The 17,394-nt window shown below is 73.3% G+C and overlaps 1 protein-coding gene across 3 annotated transcripts; it reads right to left on the reverse strand.

Moving 5' to 3' along the window:
• Positions 1-1,765: 1,765 nt before the first annotated feature.
• Positions 1,766-15,889, reverse strand: SGTA (small glutamine rich tetratricopeptide repeat co-chaperone alpha). Of its 3 annotated transcripts, none has more exons than XM_062184883.1 (12): positions 15,811-15,889; positions 10,789-10,921; positions 10,127-10,233; positions 7,924-8,011; positions 7,460-7,559; positions 5,783-5,887; positions 5,261-5,399; positions 4,856-4,918; positions 4,337-4,374; positions 3,337-3,426; positions 3,099-3,215; positions 1,766-2,395 (listed from the first exon to the last, which is right to left on the reverse strand). In XM_062184883.1, the coding sequence occupies exons 2-11, from the start codon at positions 10,886-10,888 to the stop codon at positions 3,101-3,103; spliced, it is 945 nt and encodes a 314-aa protein (XP_062040867.1). In that variant the 5' UTR covers positions 10,889-10,921; positions 15,811-15,889; the 3' UTR covers positions 1,766-2,395; positions 3,099-3,100. The 3 variants fall into 3 exon arrangements, with proteins under 3 accessions (XP_062040867.1, XP_062040868.1, XP_062040866.1); XM_062184884.1 differs by lacking the exon at positions 15,811-15,889 and adding an exon at positions 15,721-15,804 and having other exon boundaries at positions 7,924-8,008; XM_062184882.1 differs by lacking the exon at positions 15,811-15,889 and adding an exon at positions 15,721-15,803.
• Positions 15,890-17,394: the final 1,505 nt, after the last annotated feature.

Consider the following 17,394-nt stretch of genomic DNA (forward strand, 5'->3'; position numbering starts at 1 on the left):
CAGGAGGGGGCAGAACAGAAATCGGGGAATAATTAGGGATCATTTGCATACGGGGTCACGGAAGGTCATGGAAGGTGGCTCAGGTCTGCCGAGGGGGAGGCAGCAAGCCCCACATGTGCCTCCATCCCTCCGCCAGGCGCCCCCTTTCCCAGGTGCACCTGCTTCATCCGGGACACAGGAGGGGGCAGCACTGAGAGGCGGCCCGAGGCTCCCGGTGGGACCCGTGGGGGCTGCCCTGGGGGGCTGCGCACTTCGGGCTTCCATTCATGCAGGTTTTTGAGACCTCAGGGACACCACCACGACCCGGGTCTCCTTCAGGCACAACCGCGGGTGTCTTACAAAAGACCAGCAAGGCAAAACGGGGAAAAATCACACACGTAGTGGCTCTCACGCCGGATAGGCTGGGAGGAGACGCTGTAGACACAGGCGGACCGCCGGGAGGGACGGGAGGCGGTGGGGCAGGACCAAGAGCGCTCGGGCATCGCAGCCCGTCCTGGGGCGCGTGGGTGCCAGTCCTGGCTCCGCTCACTGGCTGAGGTCGCGGGGTCCCTGCCACTCACGGGGGAGACCTGGGTTGAGTTCTAGGGTCCCAGGCGGTTAGGTAGGTAGGGGGTGGGCTAGCGGATGGACCGCTCGCTCTCTCTGCTTCTGAAATGAATATTCGGGCCGCGGGGATCTGCAGCGTTGTTGGAGCTGCGCCCCCGGTGGGGCCGGAGGGGGACCGGCTGGGCTCTGTCGGTCTGGGTGCGTGCGCTCCGGTGCTCCGGTTGTGAGCGGCACCAGTTGTGATAATTCGTGTGTTTAGGAGCAGCTACGTTAAAGTTGGATAAAAAGTGCAAAATGCACAAAAAGAGGGAGAAAAGGGCAGAGAAGCAGGGACGCCCCCTCTCCATGCACTGGCACGCGCCCCTGCCCGACACCCTCGGGCCCCGGCCCCTCAGGAGCTGCAGGTGCGTGGCCCTGCTCGTGCTGAGCCCGTGGATCCCAGTGGGACAGGGAGATCCCCTGAGATCCCGGCTGGCCCTTGTGGGGCGCAGCGAGCCCCTGCCGCCGACGCCCATCAACTCTGGGCAGAGAAGCCCACAGCTCCCCTCCCCCACCCGCGGGGACGCTGGGGAGACGCAGTTGGATGGGGCTGTGATTTGGGGTCCCCGCCCACACTCCCGGTGTTCAGCGGGATTCTGATGGAGGCGTCGTGGTCCCCTGCTTGTTTGGAACGCGGACCCCATGGGGGGCTCTGCGGCTCCCGTCTGGTGCCTCCCCCTCCCCCAGGCTCTCCAGGGGGCACTACCGACGGGGAGAGGGGCCACCATCCAGTGGGACCGGAGGCCTCAGTTCCTTTGCCTGTGAAATGGGCACAAGGCAGTAAGCAGGGGCCTGAGGACTATGGAAGGCTCCGGGACGTTGACGAAGCACCCATGGGGACCAGACTCCAGCCGGCGCCGAGACACCTGGGGAAGGGTGGACGAGGGCAGGCGAGGGGGGGGTGGCTGGGGTTTACTGTGGGGGCGGCCTGGGACCCCTGGGCCAGAAGCAGGGGACCCGACCAGCCCTGGCTGGGGGTTCTGGGGAGGCGCGAAGCCACAGGGCCTGGGGAGGTGCCCAGGGCTCATGCGGTCACCCCCTAACTCGCGGCTTTCCGGGAGCGGACCAGATCCTGGCTCCATGCCCAGGAGGCCTGCGCGGGCTGGGGTGGGTGCAGACCCCCCCCCACTGGGGGCGGAGCCTTTGCTCTCCCTGAATCACCGAGGCCACGCGGCGCGAGCAGAGGTCACGGTGTGTTTATTCCACGCGTGGCTGGCAGCACCCTGTCCCCCACTGGCTACCTGGGACCCGCGCGGCCGAGCCCCACACTGCCCGGGGCCTCCTGGGGCCTCCACGGCCGTCCCGGCCCCGAGCAGTCGCGGCCAAGGTGGGCGGTTGTGGGGCAGCGGCCGGCCGCGCGCGGGGCCTGTCCACGGCCCGGAGGCCAGCGCAGCGGCCCGCAGCTGTGGCCGCGAGGCGGTCAGGGCGAGGCGCGGAGGGCAGACGCCCGCCCACGGCGCAGCCACGGGGCAGCCACGGCCGCGGGCCGCTCCCAGACGCCGCCTCTTCGGAGAGAAAGTTCTCGAAGGCTGAGGGTGGGCGGGGCCGCAGAGGAAGCGCCCAAAGCCACAGGTGCCCCCCCAGAGCAGCGGGCGGAGGCTTCCGGGCGGAGGGGGCGGTGCTGGTCTGGACTCAACTTGCTGGCTCTTCTCTCTGGGAGGGTCTGGGGGCTTCGCTTCGGAGGACAAGGGGGGGCAGGGAACACGATCCATCTGCGCATGCGGGTCCGACTTCCTGCTCTCTCGGGCAGTCCGGCAAGACGGCAACACGCGGCTGCCCGGCCACGGGAGGGCGGGCGGGCGCGGGGCGGCTGCAGGGGAGACGGGCGCTCAGGGCGCAGCCGGCGCGGGGGCGGGAGCCCGACACCCCCACAGCCAGGGCAGAGCCCCGCCCACACCGGCAGCGGGCGGGTGCAGGCTGCTGGGTGGGGCCAGCGGTGCCAAGGCGGGGGGGTGGGGTGGGGTGGGGGAGGGGCGCCTGGCAGGAGCGTGAGTATGGGGGGGCGGAGCCCCACCCGGGCCAGCGATGCCTGCCCAGGGCGACACCACGCCCACCCCACCCCAGCTCACGGCCTGCTCCTCTGCTCCCCCGTGTGGGTGTGGGGCTGGGGTCGCCCTGACGCCCACTCACTCCCGCGTAGGGGTGTGTGTGTCTGGGGGCCGCCCCGCGCTCACCGCTCACTCCCGCCCGGGTGTGGGTGTGTCTGTCTGGGGGTCGCCCCGCCCCCCCTCACTCCCGCGTGGGGGTGTGTCTGGGGCCCGCCCCCCCCCCCCGTGCCTGTCTGGGGCCGCCCTCCCCCCCTCCGCTCACTCCCGCGTGGGTGTGTGTGTGTCTGTCTGGGGGCCACCCCCCACCGTGTCTGTCTGGGGCCGCCCCCGTGTCTGTCTGGCCCCCCCCCCCGTGTCTGTCTGGGGGCCGCCCTCCCTCCCTCCGCTCACTCCCGCGCGGGTGTGTGGGTGTGTCTGCCTGGGGGTCGCGCCCCCCCCCCCCCGTCCGTCCGGGCCGCCCCTCACCCTCACTCCTGCTGCTCGTCGTTGCTGGCGCTCGGCGTCCGGCTCCTCATCTGGCTGCGCAGCTGCTCGATGAGCTCGGGGTTCTGCTGCTGCATCTGCTGCGCGAACTGCTGGCCGCTGGGGGGGGGACACGCCGCTCACCACCCCGCCCCCGTGCGCCCCCCGCCCCTGCGCGCCCCCACGCACCCCCCCCGGCCCCTGCGCGCCCCCACACGCCCCGCCCCGCCGCTGCACTCACGCCTGGATGAGGCTGGCCAGGTCGTTCTGCGAGGGGCTGGTGCCGGGGGTGCCCAGGGGGTTGTGGCCGCCCGAGATCATCCCGGACATGCTGGGGGGAGGGGAACGTGACTCGCGGCGGCCCCCCCCCCCCCCGGGAGCCTGGTTTCCCAGGAGCCTCAGCGGGAGCCACTGCTGCCCAGGGCGCCCTGGGTTGTGTCTGGGGCGCTCCTGGCGCGAACTGGGGGGACGTCAGGGGCGGGGCTCACGCCCTGCAGCGCCTAGAAGGTCCCGTCCCAGACCCAAACGTAGACAGCAGTGACCTTGGCGTAGCGGGTAAGCCACCGCCTGCTGTGTCAGCATCCCATGTGGGCGCCGGTTCGAGTCCCGGCTGCTCTACTTCCGGTCCAGCTCTGCCGTGTCCCGAGGGCTGGGCTCCTGCACCCGCGCGGAGACCCGGATGGAGCCCTGGCTGCTGGCCATCGTAGCTACGTGGTGGTGAACCAGCGGCCATAAAATCTCCCGAACAGAAATCCACGGCCGAGACGAGCGCTCGGTTGCCCGCGTGAACGCGGCTCGAGGGGGCACAGCCAGGAAGCCCAGCACAGTGCCCCCCACGGGGAGCAGCACAAGGCTGGGTCCAGGCCGAGGCTCCGACACTCGCTGTGGCCCGGAGGGACCTGAGGACGTCAGCCCCGGGGACACGGGGCCCCGGCTACACGCGTGTGGCCGAGGACGCCAGCCCGGGGGACGCGGGGCCCCGGCCACACGCGTGGGGCCGAGGACGTCAGCCCGGGGGACGCGGGGCCCCGGCCACACGCGTGGGACCGAGGACGCCAGCCCGGGGGACGCGGGGCCCCGGCCACACGCGTGGGCTCCACAGCCGGGACCCCGTGGCGCAGGTGAAGCAGAGACAGGAAGGAGCTCTGTCCTGGCCAGGGCTGGGGGCGCCTCTCTGGGCCGCCGGAATGTTCTGGAAGGAGGGGGGCAGGAGCACGCGGGGGCGCGGCGCTGTCACTTACAGCTGCTGCAGCTGGGGGTTGTTCATCAGGTTCGACGCCTGGAGGAAGCACCGGGAGTCAGGGCGGGGGGCTTCCGGCCCCGCCCCCGCCACTCGCCGGAGACCCTGCCCCACCGTGAGCCGCCCCCGCCCCCACCCCTCGGCGGCACCAGGGGTTCCAGGAAGGTCAGTGTTGGGGCCTCTGAGCCCGAGCCCGGCCTGTGATGGCCACAGGGGGGCGGAGCCGACAGCTCCACGCAAGAGCAGGCCCCAGGCCAAGGTCCTCAGGGCCAGGCCAAGGTGGCCACTCGGCCTCCACGTCTCACGGCTGCGTGGCCCAGCGGGGGGAACGAGGGTGTGCGGGGGGCAGCGCCGACCCCGGGGGTCCTGGGGACGGCCGTCCCTCCCACGCGAGCGCCCTGGCGCCAGGAGGCTGCACCTGAGCCGGGGCCCCTCCGGGCCGGCCCCTCGGGGTCGGCACTGGGGTCCCCCGCGGGCCAACGAGCGCCAAGGCAGACAGCAGGGGGGGGGGGCTCGTTACCATGCTGATGAAGCCGGGGTTGCTCAGCAGGCCGGCGATGTCGAAGCTGCCCACGCCGCCGCTCTGCGGGCCAGACGAGCGCCAGTCAGTGCGGCCCTCGGGGGTCAGCACAAGGCCCCGGCCACGGGGGACGCAGGCCGCGGGGTCTCACATTCTGCCTCCGCAGCCGGGCCGGCAGCCAGCTCCTCCGCGCGGCGGCTTCAGTGTCCAGCCCGGGGCCCACCCCCCACGGCCCCCGCCCCCGTGCAGCACCAGGGCAGGCGGTATTGCCGGTGGCTGCAGCCCAGCGCCCCCAGGGTCACTGCAGGCCTCTGGCGATGCGGGAGTCAGGGTCACCTCCCAGCCTGTGCAAGTCGGCAGCCCCGCCCGGCCGGCCAGGCCCCACCCCCGCCCCGCCCCACTCGCCGGGCTCGGGGCCTCCCGCAGCTTCAGCTCAGCGATCTTGAGGTTGGACTTGTACGTCTCGTTGTCGGGGTCCAGCTCCAAGGCCTTCTTGTAGTAGGCCACGGCCTCCGCGTGCTTGTTCAAGCTGGACAGCGCCAGGCTGGGGCGAGGGGTCGGGAGGGGAGCGTGTGGGGAGGGCCCAGGAGGCCCCCCTGTCCGCCCACGCCCCAGCAACCCCGAGCTGCCCCCGCTGGCTGCCCGGGCTCGCTGGAGCGCAGCCAGTGGCCGGCAGGTGCGCGGGCGGAGCCTGCCGTGACCACGCGGTGCGTGGGCTCTGCCCCGCCCCGGGCTCCCAGCTCCTAGGATCTCCCCGGGCGAGCGGGCTTTCTGGCATTTGTTAGGAGCCCTGGCACAGCCCAGCTAGCTGGGGAAAGGGGCGGCCCCCGCCCGAGCCAACAGGAAGGGAGGGGCTGGCGCTCCCCGGCCGCTGCCCGCGTCCCTGACAGCCTGGGGCGGCCAGGAAGCACCGCGGGGGGCACTCACCCCATGCGGCCGTAGGCTTTGCTGTAGGACGGGTCTATGCCGATCGCGCGCTCGCAGTCCTGCACGGCGCCTGCGTAGTTGCCCAGCTTACTGTAGGCTGCGGCTCTGAGGGAGAGGCAGGGCGCGGTTGGGGCGAGGCTGTCCCAGGGGCCGGCCACGGAGCCCCAAGTCCACCGGGCAGGTGCTCGAGGGCCGGGGGAGGCCAGCAGCGGGCCCCTGCTCGGCCACCTCCCAGCTGTCACGATGGGGAGGGTCCGTTAGGCGACGGCCCCGTGTGGTCCCAGGGACCCCGTGAGCTCACCCTGCAGAGGTGGCTACCGCAGGGAGCGCCCCGCACACAGCCGCGGAGGAGGGGGACCTGGCTGCCGCCCGTGACTGGGTTCTAGTCCCACCCCTGCTCTCCCATCCCGAAAGCACAGAGGGCCCGGCGCCATGGCACAGCGACACCAGCATCCCCCATGGGCACTGGTTCGAATCCGGCTGCTCCACTTCCCATCAGGCTCTGCTGTGGCCTGGGAAGCAGCGGAAGGTGACCGCATGCTGGGGCCCTGCACCTGCGTGGGAGACCCGGATGGAGCTCCTGGCTTCAGCCTGGCCCAGCCCTGGCCGCTGCGGCCATCTCTCCCCGTTACTCTGCCTTTCAAACACATAAAATAAACTCGTAGAGAAAAGCAGAGCTGGCCCCGACCCTCTCGGCGATGCCCCCAGCTCCCATGGACGCCCAGAACCGTGGCTGGGCCGTGCAGAACCTGCCCACGTCACAGAGGGGGCTCGATCCGTGGGGCGGGCCCAGTCGGAGACGAGGGTCACACGGGGGGCCCCCACCCATGGCGACTGTGGGTACGGGGCCTCTCCAAGGAGCCCCAGAACACACAAACGCCCGGGAGTGCGGGGGCACACCGGCCCCCCGTGTCCCCCCGTGGGAACACGCCCTGAGAGCAGAGATCACGGCCGAGCTGCACCAGGAGCGGGCGCTCCGGGGCTCCCGTGGGCGGCAGGGACCCGAGCACTGGGCCCTCAGTGCTGCCCCACTGGGTGCACAGGAGCAGGGAGCTGGACCAGGTCCCCCGTCTGAACTGCTGGGCCGAGTGCCCGCTCCCCGGCATGGCAGGACACTCGCGCGTCACAGGCGTGACCCAAACGCTTCAGCTGGGAGCTTTCCAGACACCGGGCTCCGGTCCGTGGGGCTCACGTGGCCCTGCCCAGGCCGAGGGGGGTCTTGGTGCACACGGACGCTACGCAGTCTGGACCCCCTCCCCGGTCTGAGCACCTCCCCGGCCTGGACCCCCTCCCCACTCTGACCCCCTCCCCGGTCTGACCATCTTCCCGGCCTGGACCCCTTCCCCACTCTGACCCCCTCCCCGGTCTGACCATCTTCCCGGCCTGGACCCCCTCCCCACTCTGACCATCTTCCCGGCCTGAACCCCCTCCCTGGTCTGAGCACCTCCCCGGCCTGGACCCCCTCCCCACTCTGACCCCCTCCCCAGTCTGACCATCTTCCCGGCCTGGACCCCCTCCCCACTCTGACCATCTTCCCGGCCTGGACCCCCTCCCTGGTCTGAGCACCTCCCCGGCCTGGACCCCCTCCCTGGCTCGGCGTTCTGTGCGCAGCTCGGGCCACCGACTCCTAACGTCCCCCTGACTCCCCCGGCTGCCCGCCCCCACTCCGCTCCGCACCTGTTGCAGAAGTAGACGGCGTTGGCCGGGTTCAGCTCGATGGCTTTGCCGTAGAAGTGCACGGCGGCTTCAAAGTTCTCCACCTTCATCTGCTCGTTCCCTGGGGACGAGGGAGACAGGCCCACTGCCCCCGCAGCCTTGGGGGCGCCCACCCACCCGGACACAGCGCCTGCAGACACTCAGGTCCCCCCCAGGCCCTGCCCACCCCCCGGGCGTGATGTCCGCGGGGCCCTGCACACAGGGAGTGTCCGAGCTTCGCCCGTTCCTGGCTGCGCGGGGACCACGCTGGGTGTCCCTTGTCCCCCACGTGCGGACGGACGCTCGGGCTGCTCCCCGGCCGTGGCTGCGACAGCTGCAGTGACCGTGGCATGAGGCAGCACGGCCGTGGGCCCCGGGGATCCGGGCAGCCCGGGCGATCGGCTTTCTCCACACTGTGCTAACCCCGCCCCCTCATCCCCGCCCACCTTCGGTTTTGAGGCGCTCTGCCTCGGCATAGTCCTCCTCCGAGGGCGGGGTCCGCTCGGGGCTCCTCAGGTCGGGCTGCGTCTCCTGCTGCGGGTCGAGGTCAGAGCTCAGAGCCTCCCGGCCCAGGGAGAGCCACAGCGCCCCCTGCTGCCCGGCCGAGGTCAGGGCTCAGAGCCTCCCCGCCCAGGGAGAGCCACAGCACCCCCTGCTGTCTGGCCGAGGTCAGGGCTCAGAGCCTCCCCGCCCCCTGCTGCCCCGCCGAGGTCAGGGCTCAGAGCCTGCCCGCCCAGGGAGAGCCACAGCGCCCCCTGCTGCCCCGCCGAGGTCAGGGCTCAGAGCCTCCCCGCCCAGGGAGAGCCACAGCGCCCCCTGCTGCCCCGCAGAGGTCAGGGCTCAGAGCCTCCCCGCCCAGGGAGAGCCACAGCGCCCCCTGCTGCCTGGCCGAGGTCAGGGCTCAGAGCCTCCCTGCCCAGGGAGAGCCCACAGCACCCCCTGCTGTCTGGCCAAGGTCACAGCTCAGAGCCTCCCCGCCCAGGGAGAGCCCACAGCGCCCTCTGCTGCCCGGCCGAGGTCAGAGCTTAGAGCCTCCCTGCCCACGGAGAGCCCACAGCTCCCCCTGCTGTCTGGCCGAGGTCAGGGCTCAGAGCCTCCCCGCCCAGGGAGAGCCCACAGCGCCCCCTGCTGTCTGGCCGAGGTCAGGGCTCAGAGCCTCCCCGCCCAGGGAGAGCCACAGCGCCCCCTGCTGCCCGGCCGAGGTCAGAGCTTAGAGCCTCCCTGCCCAGGGAGAGCCACAGCGCCCCCTGCTGCCCGGCCGAGGTCAGGGCTCAGAGCCTCCCCGCCCAGGGAGAGCCACAGCGCCCCCTGCTGTCTGGCCGAGGTCAGGGCTCAGAGCCTCCCCGCCCAGGGAGAGCCCACAGCGCCCCCTGCTGCCCGGCCGAGGTCAGGGCTCAGAGCCTCCCCGCCCAGGGAGAGCCACAGCGCCCCCTGCTGCCCCGCCGAGGTCAGGGCTCAGAGCCTCCCCGCCCAGGGAGAGCCACAGCGCCCCCTGCTGCCCCATCGAGGTCAGGGCTCAGAGCCTCCCCGCCCAGGGAGAGCCACAGCGCCCCCTGCTGCCCCGCCGAGGTCAGGGCTCAGAGCCTCCCCGCCCAGGGAGAGCCACAGCGCCCCCTGCTGCCTGGCCGAGGTCAGGGCTCAGAGCCTCCCTGCCCAGGGAGAGCCCACAGCACCCCCTGCTGTCTGGCCAAGGTCACGGCTCAGAGCCTCCCCGCCCAGGGAGAGCCACAGCGCCCCCTGCTGCCCGGCCGAGGTCAGGGCTCAGAGCCTCCCCGCCCAGGGAGAGCCACAGCGCCCCCTGCTGCCTGGCCGAGGTCAGGGCTCAGAGCCTCCCTGCCCAGGGAGAGCCCACAGCACCCCCTGCTGTCTGGCCGAGGTCACGGCTCAGAGCCTCCCCGCCCAGGGAGAACCACAGCACCCTCTGCTGCCCCGCCGAGGTCAGGGCTCACACCCTCACTGCCCAGGGAGAGCCCACAGCGCCCCCTGCTGCCCGGTGGAGGTCACGGCTCAGAGCCTCCCCGCCCAGGGAGAGCCACAGCGCCCCCTGCTGCCTGGTGGAGGTCAGGGTGCACACCCTCCCCCACCCAGGGAGAGCCACAGCGCCCCCTGCTGCCCGGCCGAGGTCAGGGCACACACCCTCACTGCCCAGGGAGAGCCACAGCGCCCCCTGCTGTCTGGCCGAGGTCACGGCTCAGAGCCTCCCTGCCCAGGGAGAGCCACAGCGCCCCCTGCTGCCCAGCCGAGGTCAGGGCACACACCCTCACTGCCCAGGGAGAGCCCACAGCACCCCCTGCTGCCCGGCGGAGGTCAGGGCGTACACCCTCCCCTGCCCAGGGAGAGCCCACAGCGCCCCCTGCTGCCCCGCCGAGGTCAGGGCTCAGAGCCTCCCCGCCCAGGGAGAGCCACAGCGCCCCCTGCTGCCTGGTGGAAGTCAGGGTGCACACCCTCCCCACCCAGGGAGAGCCACAGCGCCCCCTGCTGCCCGGCCGAGGTCAGGGCACACACCCTCACTGCCCAGGGAGAACCACAGCGCCCTCTGCTACCCAGCCGAGGTCAGGGCACACACCCTCACTGCCCAGGGAGAGCCACAACGCCCCTTGCCGCTGTTCTGAGGATGGGGAATGGGGGGCCGGGCGGCCCTGGGCTCACCTTGCCGGTGGCGGCTGCTTCGAAGATTTCCGGCAGCGTCTGGGGCAGCGCCAGGTCGCTGTCGTCCACCGTGACCCCGAAGGCCGTCTCCAGGCACTGGATGGCGACTGTGGGGACAGAAGTCTCGCTGACCGCACGCCTGGGCCGGGCCTGCGCTGCTGCCGCGGCTTTGGCTTTTTCTCACAGGACAGGGTCGGGGTCCCCCGGTCCCATCAACCGCAGGCTGGACACGGGCCCAGGGCACCGAGGGCGGTGGGCACCACAAGGACACAGTGGTGACTTGGGGCTCCCTGTGGGCTCACGGTGTGGGGGCTCAGCCCTGCCGCACACGGCCCGGGGGGGGCCACAGGGGCTCGAGCCAGCTCAGGACGGGGTCCACGCCAGGAGCCCCCACCCCAGCCCGCGCCCGGGGGCGTCCCGTGGGCGCTGTGGCTCCTCCACGAGGGGCCTGGCGGGGGGCCACCTCCGTCCCACTGCGGTGTCCACACCGTGCTGCCCAGGGGCACACAGCCCCAGGGCCGGCCATGCACGCCCCACAGGAGGGCGCCTCTGGTGTCGGTGGGAGGGGCCGGGGGCGGGGATGCCACTGAGGAGGCACAGGCGTCCGTGCCCCCCTCGGGGGCTGGAAGGCAGGGGTGGGCGAGAGCCTGGGCGCCGGGCACCTTCCAAGCTCTCCTGGGCGTCGGACGAGAGCCCGCCGTGCCGCAGCTGCTCGTGCAGGAACTGGATGATGGCGTAGGCCAGGCGCTTCTTGGTGTCCATGTCGAGACGGGGACGCCGGGCGGCTTCCAGCGCCTGCGGGTCCGAGCGGAGGGCGTGAGTGCTGAGCGCCACGGCCAATCCCGCCCCCGCGGGGGAGGGGCCAGTGCGGGGTTCCGCCCGCTTCCCAGCCCGGCCAGCCGAGCCCTGAGCCCGTGCCCGTGCCCGTGCCCCTGCCCCTCTAGCAGCGGTGTCCGGAGCGCCCGGGCCGAGGGACCTGGTCCTATGCCACAGCGGTCGCCTGAGCCCCCAGTTCCCGAGTTTCCCTCCTCACCAAGCACCTGGGGGCGGGGCACCTGTCCCCCCCATCCCTGCTTCCTGGGGAGCCCGTGGGCTTCAGCCCCGTCTGCGGCCTCAGCTCTGGGTCCTGGCCAGCAACCCGGGACACGGCGTGAGGCAGAGCTGTGCCCATAGATACAGGAGTGGACGCGGTGGCCACCGGTGCCGCACGAGCTTCTGCTGGGGGGCGGGCGAGGGAGCAGCCGGCGGGCGGGGTCCGGGGCCCACTCTGCCTCCCCGAGCCTCCAGGGCCCCTGGACACCGGCCGGGAGCCGCTGGACGCTGTGCCAGCCCACACAGGCGAGCTGCGGCCCGCGCCGAGCCCTCAGGCGGGAGCTGTGGAAGCCGACTTGCTCCCCGAGTGACAGGCACAGCGTAGAGCAGCGTCCCGGGGTCGGCACAGACCGGGGCGTCCACGGAGCACAGGGCCGGCCGGCAGCGGGCCGTGTCCTGCCTCTCCAGTCCTCCCGCCAGCTCCCCGCGGCTGGGCTGGCGGCCACCTTCCCAGAGGCCACTCCTTGGCCCTCGCCCACAGGGCCTGCTGCGTCCAGGGCACGGCCCTCGCTGGCGGATCCTGGTCCTCTCTCCAAGCCGGCTGGGTGACCTTTCTCACTATGACCGTGCCCTGGGGGCCCAGGCTGAGGGGGGAGTGGGAGAGGCGTGGTGCTGGGCACACAGGTGGGGCCTGCAGGCTGCGCTTGTCGCCCGGGAAGAAGCCGGGGCCGAGCAAGTCCCGGCCTACGCTGCCCGGAGCCTGTGCTGCCCCACCACCGACAGACAAAAGTGACGCACGGAGGACACCCCAGCCGGCACCCAGGAGGGCCGGAGTCCCCGAGCCAGGACACAGCGTGCCCGACACACACAGGCCCCCCCCCCCCGTGCCGGGTGCCGTCAGGGGCTGGCCCGAGCTGGGTCGCCAGGGCGGGCCCCGTAAGACCTGAAGGTTTGGACGCGGGACAGACAGGGAGCTGGGGGAACTGGTCGAGCACCAAGGAGCGCCGAGGACGCCAGCCGCCATGGCAGCTGGGGCCAGGCCGGGGAGGCAGCCGCCCTCGGCCTAGGACCTGGGCAGCGGCTGCCCCATCCCCCGACCACTGAAGCCGCGGTGTGCAGGGGGCCCGGCTGTGCCACAGCAGCCACAAGCGCCGTGCACCTGCGCAGGGTGGTGGCGCGGCCCTGTGGCGAGGGACACAGCAGCAGGTCCTGCGTGCGTCGCTGGGCTGGGGTCGGGAACAGCTCTCACTTCTCCCAGGAAACGCGAGCTCGTACCAGCGTCTGTTTCCAGTGCCCAGGTGGCCTGAGAGGTACGGCCAGACGTGCTGTGGGAGTCCATGGACGGAGGCGGCCAGAGGCAGGGAGGGTGTGGCGACGGCAGGGGAGCGGAGGGAGGGCACGAGGCCACGCCCCACTGCGTTCGGGAAAGCAAATTCCCTCTCCACCAGCCAGAGGTGGGAGCCTGGGGGAGGCTGGGGGCTTTCGCCCCATCTCTGGGCACAGTCGGGAGCCGGGGCCCGTGAGGAGTCCGCCGGAGCCCGGCAGACAAACGAGGATCTCAACGGACACCGTGGGGCCCAGCGAGGCCAAGCCCTTGGCCCTGGTCACACAGAGCGGGGGACGCCGGGCCCCACCTCAGCGCTCCCGGATCGCTGAGGTCCTCGCCGGACACAGGGGCCAGCAAGATCCCTGGGGAGGGGGAAGGGGGTGCGCACCTGCGAGCGGGGGAGCTGCTTCCTGTCCCCTCACCTGAGCCATGAGGGAGTCCGGGGGATCGGAAAACCACGAGGAGGCGCTCTCCCCTCGGGTGGGCCTCCGGGCCTCTGCACACCCCATGCCGAACACCGCCCACCCCCACTGCACCCCCAGGCCTCTCCTGCCCCCACCCGCTGGTCCTTAGAGAGCTCTGGCCCCTTCACTCAGACGGGACCTCCCTGCCTGCGCCCTGGGGCGCCAGGTCACCCTCGCCGCCCCTGGCCTTGCGGGCTGTCGTGAGAACGCAGGGGGCTGGGCGTGGGCGGTCCGGCCGGCGCTGGCCTTTCTGGAACGGGGCCTGGCCCCTGCCCTCGCCCCAGGAAGTCCTGGACAGATCACCCCCGATGAGACACCTGGGTCTAGGGGATTCCACTGACGCCCAGGGCACTCTTGACCTCACTGCCGGGGGGGGCTCCCTGCCCCTCACGCCTGCCCCCCTCTGCAGTCCTGCGTGGGCAGAGTGGGCTCCACGCGGGGGCCTGTGCACCAACACCAACAGGCAGGATCCTCCTCCGGGCCGGGGAGCGGCGTCCCGGGCCTGTGCCCCCTCCGTGCCAGGAACAGCCCCGGCGGTGACAGACGCGGACAGCCCCCACCAGCGCCCAGCCAGCCCCAGCTGAGCGCCACTGGCCGAGAGAAGAGAGAGGCCGCCCGCCAGCGCAGCTCGGCCCGCCGCCCGAGGACCCCTACCCGGGGAACCGGCGCGGTGGGACACGGGCAGCCCCACACCTGTGCTCCTCCGCCTTGGCCGGGGGAGGGCGGGACCCGGGACTCAGTCCACACCCGCCAGGCTGGCTGAGCAGGAGGCTGGCGCCGCCCCCGGCGCCCCAAGAACAATGGCAGCCTGTGGGCTCTGGCTGGGGACAGCACGCAGTGGCCGCCACGCCTCCTCCAAAGGCCACCGCGAGGCCTGGACTCGGGGCGCGGAGGCGGAGGCCAGGGTGGGAGGCCGCCGGGTACCAGAGCCGGGTCCTGGTGGGCTTCTCGGAGCCCCCTTCCGCTGACTCCACCCCCCGTCCTGCTGCCAGAACCCGGACACGGCAGCCGCTGCTCGCTGCCCCCCTGCCCTGCGGGGGTGCTGAGCGCGGGGACCCCGTGGACACGAGCTCTGCCCCTCCGCCACCCTGGGCGCTCGGATTCCTTGTGTTCCGCAGTGCTCCCGGGACGCCGCTACCTCCGCGGAGTGCATGGCAGACGTGGGGTCCTCCCGGCGCCACCCAAACCCGCAGCGCCCCCAGGAGAGAAACCCGGGCTCCCGCACACTCCAGCCGCGGCCCCCCCGCCGTCCCACGGGCCGGAACCCCAGCACCTGCTCCGTACAAACCAGAGAGCTCCCCGGGGGGTCTCCTTGGTCCCCCCTCCTGCCTGCCTCCTCCCACTCTGGTCCAGGGCCGGGCTGGGCACAGCAGTGCGGCTGCAGCTCCCCCAGGGCCTCCGGGCTGGGCAGAGCCCGTCCCCGCGGGGTCACTCGCCCTCCCAGGAGGCCCAGAGGGTGCACGAGCGAGGGGCGTGGCCACGGGGCCGGATTCCGTTCCCAAAAACAGTGTGGCTCCCGGCCTGCTCAGGCCTCCGGGCCGGTCACGACCAGGCTCCCCATCGGACACGGCCCGGAGCCCCGAACCCAGGCAGGCGGGCTCGGAGCCTCCATTCCCATGGGCCTGTTTCCCCCTCCGCATAAAACCGCACACACCTTGAGCACGATGGACGCTCGGGGCCACCCCCAGGCTATGCCCTGGGCACCGCAGACGGCACACGGGGGGCACCCCGCGCCCCGGAACCACGCACGGCCCCCCTAAACGACCTCGGGACAAGGCTGAAACCCCGGCTCCCAGGGGGACGCAGGGCAACCCCCCAACATCGGACAAGCACGAGACGTCGCCCACCCGTTCCGGGCACCTGCTGAGGCGCGCTCCACCTCCGACGGCGCGGGCGGCAGCGTCCAAGCGACCCGGGCTCAGAGGGATCAGAGGGGCTGCTCGGAGGGGGAGGGGTCTGCCCGGCCTCCCCGCTGCCCCCGCGCTCCCGCCCCCGGCCCGGCCTCCCCGCTGCCCACTGCCTGCTGCCCGCCCCATCCCCGGCCTCCCCGGTGCCCATGGTGCCCGCCATGCCCTCACCCCGGTGTCCACGGTTCCTCCTGCCCGCCGCGCCCCCGCCCCCCCCCGGTGCCCACGGTGCCTCCTGCCCGCCCCGCCCCCGCGTCCACGGTGCCTCCTGCCCGCCGCGCCCCCGCCCCCCCCTGGTGCCCACGGTGCCTCCTGCCCGCCGCGCCCCCGCCCCCCCGGTGCCCACGGTGCCTCCTGCCCGCCGCGCCCCCGGCCCGGCCTCCCCGGTGCCCACGGTGCCTCCTGCCCGCCGCGCCCCCACGTCCACGGTGCCTCCTGCCCGCCGCGCCCCCGGCCCGGCCTCCCCGGTGCCCGCTGCCCGCCCCGCCCCCGGCCCGGCCTCCCCGGTGCCCGCTGCCCGCCGCGCCCCGCGGCTCTCGCCCGCCTCCCGGGCAGGGGCTGCAGCCACGCCGGGGTTCACGGCCCTGAAAACCGAGAGGCTGGCCAAGGTCAGCCGCGCCCGGAGGGACGCCAGCCCCGACCGGACGTCCAGCAATCGGGGGTCCCCGGGCCACTGGAGGGCCGAGCTCCCCGGCGCGGGCGCTCTCGCCTCTGTCGGCCCGCGGACCCACGCTGCTAGGGCCGGGACCCCCGGAGACGGAGGCGAGGACCCTCCAAGCCATGCCCGACGCCGCCGACCCGAGTTTACCCGGCACCGCCCGCTCGCAGGACCCCGGGAGTGGAGGAGACCCCGACCCGACTCACCTCCTCTTACGGGCTCCGGAGCCCCGCGAGACCCGAGCCGTGGACCCCTTCCCAGGCCCACCGGGAGGACGGCGGGGCCCCCCCACTCACCTCTCAAGCGACCGAGCCCGGACCCACCGACGGCTGCGCCTGCGCACCGCGGCGCCGCCGGCCCCGCCCCCCGGGGGCGACGCACGCGCAGAAGGAGCAGGGGTCCGGTTAGCCTTCCTTCTGCGCAGGCGCGTCCGTGATTGAGGCGGGCGCGGGCGGAAGTGATGCAGTTGAGAGGCGGGAACCAGCTGGTCGTTAGGGCAACTGACCTCTGCGACCTCAGGGAGGCCGGAAGTCACGCCTGAGTGGCTCGCTAGAGCGGGAGTGGCGAGGAGCATGCTGGGACGGTGGAGGACTCCGGCGGGGGCCCCGCGCTGACCACGTGGTGCTGCCGGCTCGGGGCGCCCGGTGCGCGCGGAGGCCCCAGGGACCCCGCGCTTGGAAGTCGCTGCGGGGCGCGCAGCGTCCTCCTTCACTCGTTCGCCCACCCACTCACTCGTTCTTTCAACCCCGGGGCCCCCGGACGGGGCGGGGGCCGGCGGTGTTCCACCCCGGGGCCCCTGGACGGGGCGGGGGCCGGCGGTGTTCCACCCCGGGGCCCCCGGACGGGGCGGGGGCCGGCGGTGTTCCACCCCGGGGCCCCCGGACGGGGCGGGGGCCGGCGGTGTTCAATCCCGGGGCCCCTGGACGGGGCGGGGGCCGGCGGTGTTCCACCCCGGGGCCCCCGGACGGGGCGGGGGCCGGCGGTGTTCCACCCCGGGGCCCCCGGACGGGGCGGGGGCCGGCGGTGTTCCACCCCGGGGCCCCCGGACGGGGCGGGGGCCGGCGGTGTTCCACCCCGGGGCCCCTGGACGGGGCGGGGGCCGGCGGTGTTCAATCCCGGGGCCCCTTTGGACGGGGCGGGGGCCGGCGGTGTTCCACCCCGGGGCCCCTGGACGGGGCGGGGGCCGGCGGTGTTCCACCCCGGGGCCCCCGGACGGGGCGGGGGCCGGCGGTGTTCAATCCTGGGGCCCCTGGACGGGGCGGGGGCCGGCGGTGTTCAATCCCGGGGCCCCTTTGGACGGGGCGGGGGCCGGCGGTGTTCCACCCCGGGGCCCCCGGACGGGGCGGGGGCCGGCGGTGTTCCACCCCGGGGCCCCCGGACGGGGCGGGGGCCGGCGGTGTTCAACCCTGGGGCCCCTTTGGACGGGTGGCCGGGGTCGGCGGTGTTGCCGGAGGCTCCCCGGCGCTGTCCCCGTCAGGACGCGCGCACCGTCGGTGCCCAGGGAGATGTGATGTAGCTCGCTGAGACCGAAGAGGCCGAGCCTTGCGGCCTCGTGGGTGAGGCTCCGGCCTGCGGTGCCGGCACCCGGTGTGGACCCCGGTTCGAGTCCCGGCGGCTCCACTTCCAATCCTGGGAGGCCGCGGCGGTGGCACAGGCGGGCAGGGGGGAGAAGTTCCCAGCTCCCGGCTGCGGCCTGGCCCAGCCCTGGCTGCTGTGAGCGTTGGGGAGTGAGCCGGCGGGTGGGAGCCCTGTGCCCCCCCCCCCCGTAACTCTGCAAATCAATCTTTTAACAAAAGGGCGAGGTTTTCTTTGGTGTTGTGAGTTTAATTCTAATGATCCCCCCCCCAGTGTTGTAGGCGTTCAATGTGTGTGTATATACA

This window comes from Lepus europaeus, unplaced genomic scaffold (assembly GCF_033115175.1).
Source record: "Lepus europaeus isolate LE1 unplaced genomic scaffold, mLepTim1.pri SCAFFOLD_105, whole genome shotgun sequence".
Taxonomy (NCBI): Eukaryota; Metazoa; Chordata; class Mammalia; order Lagomorpha; family Leporidae; genus Lepus; species Lepus europaeus.

Bases quoted from the DNA above. Each gene is read 5' to 3' on its own strand.
- SGTA (XM_062184883.1), bottom strand. From the start codon at position 10,888: ATGGACACCAAGAAGCGCCTGGCCTACGCCATCATCCAGTTCCTGCAC. The intron at 8,012-10,126 runs GTGAGCCCAGGG...CTCGACCCGCAG, and splicing joins AAGCAGCCGCCACCGGCAAG to CAGGAGACGCAGCCCGACCT. The intron at 3,427-4,336 runs GTAAGTGACAGC...CCCTCCCCCCAG, and splicing joins AACCCCCAGCTGCAGCAGCT to CATGTCCGGGATGATCTCGG.